This window comes from Arachis hypogaea, chromosome 8 (genome assembly GCF_003086295.3).
Source record: "Arachis hypogaea cultivar Tifrunner chromosome 8, arahy.Tifrunner.gnm2.J5K5, whole genome shotgun sequence".
Taxonomy (NCBI): Eukaryota; Viridiplantae; Streptophyta; class Magnoliopsida; order Fabales; family Fabaceae; genus Arachis; species Arachis hypogaea.
In genome coordinates this window covers 36,181,723-36,190,209 of record NC_092043.1, presented here as the reverse complement: position 1 = coordinate 36,190,209, position 8,487 = coordinate 36,181,723, and the positions used below count along the sequence as shown (strand labels likewise).

The following is an 8,487-nucleotide window of genomic DNA, read 5'->3' as shown; positions in this document are numbered from 1 at the left end:
TATTACAAATGATAAATTAAATAAAAAGTTAATCATACATAAATAAAAACATAACTAATAAAAGTTAGAATCCAAAACAATAATAAAAATAAGATTATTGAGAATACTTAAAAGAGTACTATAATTTATTATTTTTAATTTAATAAATAAATATTAATTTTTATTATAAAAAAATACTTAAAAGGTTATCAATTTTTATGTTATTTTTAATTTAATAAATAAATATTAATTTTTATTATAATAATAAAAAATTATAATATATTAAAATAGAATACTACAAAAATATTATACAAAAAATATACTAAAAATGTATAAAAAAATTAAATATACTTAAAAAGATAACATTATAATTTAATATCATTTTTTTAGTAATTATCTATTTAAAAATTATTTTAACTAATATTCATTTTATTAAAATCTTTTAACATTTATGACAAGAATCTAAAAAGCTAATTCTCAAAAACTAATTTTATCATACCTCTAATATAATTATAAAAATAATATTTTAATAAATTTAATTTTAATACGTAAATAATATAAAATATTTTCTAATTATTTAATTATATCTTTTTTTTATCTCACATCATGTCATCATCAATGTAAGATATTATATAATTATATGTACCTATAAAACTGAATAGGGTATCAAAATTAATTATTTTATTTATCATTAAATTAAGATAAAAAAGTTTACATAGAAATTATATATTTAAGCATAATTAAACTCAGTTAAAAGCATATTTTGCGTATTTTCCCAATTAAGAGAGGACGTGAGGAACCATTGTTCACAGCACATAGAAACAGAACAGAAGAGCATAGAAAAGAAAAGAAACGAAAAGAAAAGGACAGAAGAAGAAGAGGTGCGCAGTTGCAATTTCAGAATTCAGACCGACACAGGTCCTCTGCTGTTATCTTCTCACGTGCCGCGCACGTGCTCTCTCTCTCAAATCACCACCCCTAACAAACAAAGAAGGTGTCAAGGAATCAAACGATTGTTATTCAGAGTCCCCAAGTTCCTTCCATGATCTTGATCTGAAATTCTGAACTGCGAAGTAGCTTGTCTTAGAATGGAGTCAATACTAGCTCGTGCACTAGAGTATACACTCAAGTATTGGCTCAAATCCTTCTCCAGAGAGCAGTTCAAGCTTCAAGGCCGCACTCTAAGTCTCTCCAATTTAGATATCGATGGTGATGCCTTGCATTCCAGCTTGGCCTTGCCACCTGCGCTTAACGTTTCCACCGCTAAAGTTGCCAAATTGGACATCATGGTTAACCTTCTTCAATCCTCTTTCTCTCCGCTGCGATTTATTCATTTTTTAACTCTAAATTTGTTAATATTATTAACCAATTCTCTTCTTTTCTTTTTCAGCTTCCTTCCGTGAGTAATGTGCAAGTAGAGCCGATCATTGTGCAAATTGATCGGCTTGATCTAGTTCTGGAGGAGAATTCTGATTTTGATGCATCTGTTAGTAGTAACAACAGGTGAATTAAACTTGTTATTTGATTTTATTTTTGTGCGTTGATGGATGCTTATGCTGTTTTTCAATGCTTATTCACTAAGCTTGGTTTATGTGCAGTGCCACTTCATCGGCTGCCACCTCGAAGGGTAGTGGTTATGGTTTTGCTGATAAGGTTTGTGACACTTGTCACTTTACTCTCTTTCAGTTTATTTTTTACTATATTTGTTTCCGTTGCTGTTATTGCCAATGAGGACTGGTTGTTTTACAATGAGAGATGAATATGATAAGGATTTAGTGTAAGGTTGATTGAATTGTGATTCAGCTTATAGCATTCCTTTCCATAGATTTGGTAGTTTCATAGCGATGACCAATTACTTGTTATGCAAAGACATTTTTCATTTGAAAATATTACTCATTGATAGAGTTACTGACGGTTTCAGATTTCTGATGGCATGACTATACAAATTCACACAGTTAATCTATTACTTGAAACTCGTGGTGGTGGGGGGGCGCGTCGAAAAGTGGGAGCAACATGGTAAATTCTTGTTTCTTGATGCTCAGAATTTGGTTTATTTGTGCTCTACCAACCCTGTCAACTGTTATGATTTGGAATGAATTGAAATCGAAATTGAAACTGACGTGGACATCTTAGTCTCTGACGGGTCTATCAAGTTTTAAGTATAAACCTAAAGAATTTCACTTTATGTTTGGCTCAAGTACTATGTTTTTAAGTTTTCCCTGAAATCTATTTATAGGGCACCACCAATGGCATCTATCACAATACATAACCTTTCGCTGTATACCACAAATGAAAGCTGGCAGGTATTTGTTGAAACCCAGGCTTAAAAATCTGACACCCTTGCATATGGCATTTTATTGAAAGATTTGCCTTTACAGGTTGTAAATCTTAAGGAAGCACGGGAATTCTCCAGTAACAAGAAATATATATATGTCTTCAAAGTAATTACCTCCTTCTCTAGTTTTAATATGCTTATATGTGTAATCTGTATTGATTTGCTTTTATTTCTTTCATTTTGCTTATTTTACAGTTGTCATTTAGTTATATGATTAGAATACATAGTTCCGATAAGTTTTATTGAAAAACAAAAAGAATGGTTCATAAAAAGCAATTATATTTTTAGCTATACTCTCAAGGTTGTGGATGTTATGTTGCTTTTATTGGCATTACCATCTAATAATTCATACATGTTTTTCTTTTTTCTTTCTCAGAAACTAGAATGGGAATCTTTGTCTATTGATCTTTTGCCTCATCCTGACATGTTCGCGGATGCTGCATTAGGCTTCTCTGAAGAGGGATCAAACCTGAGAGATGATGATGGTGCAAAGCGAGTATTCTTTGGAGGAGAGCGTTTTATTGAAGGAATATCAGGAGAAGCATATGTAAATATAGTTCCTACAACTAATTTTATAAACATCTGTTTTATGTTTGAATGTTGAGTCATGAAATATAGCTGGAATTTATAACTGCCAGATAACAGTTCAGAGAACTGACTTGAACAGTCCACTTGGGCTTGAGGTTCAGTTGCACATCAATGAAGCTGTTTGCCCTGCACTAAGTGAACCTGGTAAGTAAAAGGGCACATGTAATTTTCTTGTATCCACATTGAATTGATACACATGGCATCATTGTGACATCACTGACATGAGTTTCGACAACATGTATGAGCAGGCCTACGCGCACTTCTCCGCTTTATGACAGGATTATATGTCTGTCTAAACAGGGGCGATGTTGATTTAAAGACTCAGCAGGTTTCACACTGTTTTTTAACTTAGTGTTTCAGAATACCCATCCTCAGTAGTTTCCTTTGGATAAAAATATTGTTTCATTTTGACATCCTTTGAGTGTTTCTGTAATTGAATCATAGCAGCGATCAACTGAAGCTGCTGGGCGTTCTCTGGTCTCGATTGTTGTAGATCATATATTTCTTTGCATTAAAGATACTGGTTTGTTGCTAGCCACATAGCTTTCTTTTTAGATAAATTTAAACCTCTTTCAATTATATAGTCAAATTCATAGAGTTAATAAATGATCCAACCAATGACAATAACTTGCAGAATTCCAGCTTGAGCTTTTGCTGCAGTCCCTCTTTTTCTCTCGGGTAATGCTTTATCTTCATATTCATTTTATTTTTCTTTACATAATCTTACTATTCTTTCCCCCATTATTCTTTCTTTGGTACTTGTCCCATATTACTCTTCAATTATGAGTGTTGGTGATAAACTGACAACACCTTAGCCTTGTCTAGAGGGAAGGATAGAATTGGTTATATCAAAAGCAAATATAAAAACATAGGACAGAATATTTCCCTTCAATATATATTTTTTTAATTTATATCTGCTTTTTTTCCTTTTTTTTTTTGCGTGTGTTTTTTTTTTTGTGTGTGTTGGGGGGGAGGGGGTCTTTGGAGGCTCCATTAGTAACAAGATATGCACTATGCAGAAACAAATAAGTAAACAAAAGGAATACAAAATTGTAGTTGCTATATTTGTTTTGCCAATGTGATTTTAGTGTGGTAAGTTTATTTCTTATAACTACAGCTAATCATTCTTAGAGAAAGGTAAGAAAAGAAAGCTCCTTATATTCTCTGGATGATTCATGCTATGGGTGTATGTATGCTGCAAAAGGTTAAGATGTCACATGCATTTAACAAATGTGCTTTTAAGATGTCATATTGCCATGTTATTTCCCCTTATTGTGCAATTTTATCAGGCTATCAGTGAGTTATACTGTTTCATGTACTTTTGCAGGCCAGTCTTTCTGAAGGAGAGAATGACAATAACTTGACCAAGATTACAATTGGTGGAATAATTTTAAGGTTTGTGCCTTTGTGCTCTGTCCATAAAACCACTTTCATGGTTAGATCCTGCATTAAATCCTGAGCAATTAATGCAAATTGACAAGAGGAGAGAAAAAAAAAAATAAGGGTTTCTCATATGCTCTAGTTGATCAATCATTTTGGTGGCTTTTGATAGTTTTAATGGCACAATAGTCTGTTTTCCTTCCTAAGTTGACTGTACTAATCACTATAACGTAATAATGTAACTAGGTTGCTTGTTATCATTGGAATGCAGGGACATCTATTCATCTCCGCAGTGTACACTAGTGCAACCATCGATGCAAGCTGTCACAAAAGATGCTTTCCATGTGCCTGAATTTGGTATTATGTTATGAACACGTTTCTTGAAAATAATGTACCACTTTACCAATGCTTAACAACTGGTTTTTAAATCCTTTCTTTTGGCAGCTAGAAGCTTTTGCCCTCCAATATACCCTCTAGGAGAACAGCAGTGGCAAGTGATTGAGGGAATCCCTCTAATATGCCTCCATGCACTTCAAGTCATGCCTTCACCACTTCCACCATCCTTTGCTTCTCAGACAGTTATTGATTGTCAGCCTCTTATGGTATGTGCATCATCTTTCAATAAATATCTTGTTACAGACGTATAGTGCATCTTTTTTGTCTTTTTTTTTTGTCAATTATATGTTTGATGATCTTTGTATATTTGTTCAGGTTCATCTTCAGGAGGAAACATGCCTGAGGATATCCTCATTCTTAGCTGATGGTATTGTTGTCAGTCCTGGTGACATTCTACCGGACTTCTCAATAAAATCTTTTATTTTCAGTCTCAAGGGGCTTGACCTTACAGTTCCACTAGACAACATTGAAACTGATATTTCTAAAATCTACATGGATAATAATACAGTTCAGACCTCCTTCACTGGAGCAAGACTCCATATTGAAAACCTTTTCTTTTCTGATTCACCCTCATTGAAACTAAGAATGCTGAACCTTGAAAAGGATCCTGCTTGTTTTAGTCTTTGGGAAGGTCAACTGATCGATGCTAGCCAGAAGAAGTGGACTGCCAGAGCATCGCAGCTTACTTTGTCCCTGGAGGCATGTAATGACAAAATCAAACTTCAAAATTACCTTGGACAAACTGGAGGACTGTTGAGATGTGTTGATCTCAAAGATGCTTGCATTGAAGTAGCTATGGCAACTGCTGATGGCAGTCCACTGTTACATATTCCTCCTTCAGGGGGTATTGTCAGGGTTGGAGTTGCTTGTGGCCAGTATCTATCCAACACTTCTGTTGAACAATTATTTTTTGTCCTGGACGTCTATGGTTATTTTGGGCGAGTCGGTGAGAAAATAGCTATGGTTGGGGAAAGGAAACAATTAGAGGACATTAGAGACAAGTCTTTTAGTGGAAAGCTGATGGACAAGGTTCCCAGTGACACTGCTGTGAGTTTAACAGTAAAGGACCCCCAACTTAGATTTCTAGAGTCTTCGGTGAATGTTGAGGGAATGCCTTTAGTACAGTTTATTGGAGATGATCTATTCATTAATGCCGCCCATAAAACCCTTGGAGGGGCTATTGTTGTTTCATCTACTTTACGGTGGGAGAGTGTCCAGATAGATTGTGTGGATGCTGAGGGGCACTTACCATGTGAAAATGGATCATTCTTGAGTCCTAGCGAAAATGTTCCCTCACCAAGTGATAATGGATATCCTCATCTAAGAGCTGTTTTTTGGGTAGATAAGAATAAGAAACATCCAATGAATGGAAATGCTCATTCAATCCCTTTTCTAGACATCAGTATGGTTCATGTCATTCCACTAAACGAGCAAGATATGGAGTCTCATAGTTTAAATGTGTCAGCTTCTGTTTCTGGTGTTCGACTTGGTGGAGGAATGAACTATGCTGAAGCCCTCCTGCATAGATTTGGAATACTTGGACCTGATGGAGGCCCTGGGACAGGCCTTTCAAAAGGGTTGGAAAACTTACAAAAAGGACCCTTATCAAAACTTTTTAAGACAACACCTCTCATGGTTGATAATTCAGAAGATGGTATGAAGCAATTTCACCTGATTTTTTCTAGTTGCTATATTTGCTTATTACATAAAATAGATTTGTTCTGTGTTGCATAAACTAATTTTGTTAAGTATACATTTCTGACTTGCTGAACTTTTTGCTAGCTGAAAGTATGAGACAAGGGGAGGAAACCAGTTTTCCACACCTGAAGAAGCCAGATGACGTGGATGTAACTATAGAATTGAGAGACTGGTTATTTGCTCTTGAAGGTGCAGATCAGATGGCTGAACAGTGGTGGTTCTCCAGTCTTGAGGTTGTAGACAGAGAAGAGAGGTGTTGGCACACAACTTTCCGTGGTTTACGAGTAAATGCAAAAAGTAGCCCAAAGAAGGTTCTAGATGGCAAAGCACAATTGCGGCGGATAAAACAAAATCCAATAGAGCTTGTTACGGTAGAAAAAGTTTCCTTCTGAGTTTCAAAGATTTAATGCAATCTGTTTGTGTAAATTTTTCTCCAAACTACTGCAGAATTAAGAATTTTCTTTCTCCTTTGAGAATGATAAAATTCAATATCCTTACTGATTGGTCTTCTACGTGTATCTCTCTTCTGTTTCTTGTCTATCATCCTGATATGTCTTACCCCTTTCATACACCTTACCTTATTGAGCTTGCACTTACAGGTAGGAATTGAAGGGCTACGAATATTAAAGCCTCATATCCAAAAGGGCAATCCTCCATCAATGTTAATTGCAAACGGGGATAAAGAAAATAGTAACACAACTGAGGGAGTTGGTCTTGAAGTTCGCTTGATATTATGTGAGGACAAAAGTGATGACATAGTGAATTGGGAAGTGGAAGACATAAAGTTCGCTGTTAAACAACCGGTAATGGGCATTTCATAGTTAGATATAGGTCATCGTCTCATGAATGTTGCGTTTGATGATGATTGTACCTTGCAGATTGAAGCAGCAGTAACCAAGGATGAGCTTCAGCACCTCACTTTGCTGTGCAAATCTGAAATTGATTCGATTGGCCGAATCACTGCTGGAGTTTTGCGGCTGCTTAAGCTGGAAGGTTCTGTTGGTCAGGCTGTAATAGATCAACTTGGTAATCTAGGTATGCTTTCCATTTTCTAATGTTTCTGAATTAATTTTCATCGGACATATCTTGTTCTTTTAATTTCTATTATTATGTTATAGCCTTCAGTAAACTAAATATATAGGTAATGGATAGTGATTTGAAGCAAGGTTTCATGAATCCAAGTGGTTGGTTCATTGATGACAACTAGTGATCATGTCATGTATGATACTTAGAATGCTCGACAAATCAATAGAAAACTATGATGCAGCGTTATCACTCTCTAGGCCTTCTAGCTTTGGTTGATTGTATAGCTTATTGATCCTTTGGCTATACATTTGTGCTTACTTTTCCTACTCCCTTTGTTTCTAACTAAATAACTGTATACTCGGACAAATTATAACCAATAATGTTATGATGATTTGCAGGTAGTTTCTACTGTTTCTAGTAATGGTACCAACAATGATATAGTTATTTGTAGTAGTTTTCTAATATTCTAAACATGGTACGGTGACTTGCAGGAAGCGAGGGCATTGACAAGATTTTCTCTTCTGAAAAGGTTACCAGAGATGGTAGTGTTGTTGGTAATAGAGGACATTCTCCCTTACCAAGCGGGGTTAATGAAGGACCACACAAAACCATGGAAGAGACATTAACTCAGCTTGAGGAAGTGGTTGTAGAGTCACAGGCTAAACTCAGTGAACTAATCACTCATGTTGGTACTTTGGACTCTTCTTCCACTCAGCACCGTACCATTGTCAAACTAAGTCAAAAGATTGAGACCATGCAGGGCCTATTGATGCAGTTGAGGAATCAACTTTAAAGGCCCTATACCTTTTGTTGATGTACAATTTTAAGTTACGAGATTTAATTTACATAGGATATGATTCTTGTGTATATAGTATACAAAATTGCAAACTCTTGTTGGGTGTTGTATCAGTGAGGCAGAAATTAAGCTTCGTCTCGTTGGTATAACAAAGTTTTGTCTCATTGGTATAAAAATTTTGTTCCCTTGAAAATGTAGCAAAAATTTCAACGTAAAAAAGGTAGTTCTCAAAGGCCTTGGCAGCTTAACGAGGCAGGAGAAAATTCCAGATTTGAACGTTATATATACA

At 35.2% G+C, this 8,487-nt stretch overlaps 1 protein-coding gene across 2 annotated transcripts; it reads left to right on the top strand.

Moving 5' to 3' along the window:
* The first annotated feature begins 737 nt into the window (after positions 1-737).
* Positions 738-8,391, top strand: LOC112707255 (uncharacterized). Of its 2 annotated transcripts, none has more exons than XM_025758926.3 (19): positions 738-1,268; positions 1,370-1,482; positions 1,578-1,632; positions 1,901-1,995; positions 2,216-2,282; positions 2,358-2,420; positions 2,691-2,861; positions 2,953-3,046; positions 3,151-3,230; positions 3,350-3,425; positions 3,537-3,580; positions 4,230-4,297; positions 4,554-4,639; positions 4,727-4,884; positions 4,994-6,332; positions 6,461-6,747; positions 6,976-7,179; positions 7,255-7,411; positions 7,894-8,391. In XM_025758926.3, the coding sequence occupies exons 1-19, from the start codon at positions 1,068-1,070 to the stop codon at positions 8,193-8,195; spliced, it is 3,660 nt and encodes a 1,219-aa protein (XP_025614711.1). In that variant the 5' UTR covers positions 738-1,067; the 3' UTR covers positions 8,196-8,391. The 2 variants fall into 2 exon arrangements, with proteins under 2 accessions (XP_025614711.1, XP_025614710.1); XM_025758925.3 differs by having other exon boundaries at positions 3,347-3,425.
* Positions 8,392-8,487: the final 96 nt, after the last annotated feature.

What these genes read in the sequence shown, in the direction of transcription:
- LOC112707255 (XM_025758925.3), top strand. Translation starts at nt 1,068, where the DNA reads ATGGAGTCAATACTAGCTCGTGCACTAGAGTATACACTCAAGTATTGG. An exon ending in AATATATATATGTCTTCAAA is followed by an intron (nt 2,421 to 2,690) that starts GTAATTACCTCC and finishes TTTCTTTCTCAG; the next exon opens with AAACTAGAATGGGAATCTTT. An exon ending in TCTTTGCATTAAAGATACTG is followed by an intron (nt 3,426 to 3,536) that starts GTTTGTTGCTAG and finishes AATAACTTGCAG; the next exon opens with AATTCCAGCTTGAGCTTTTG.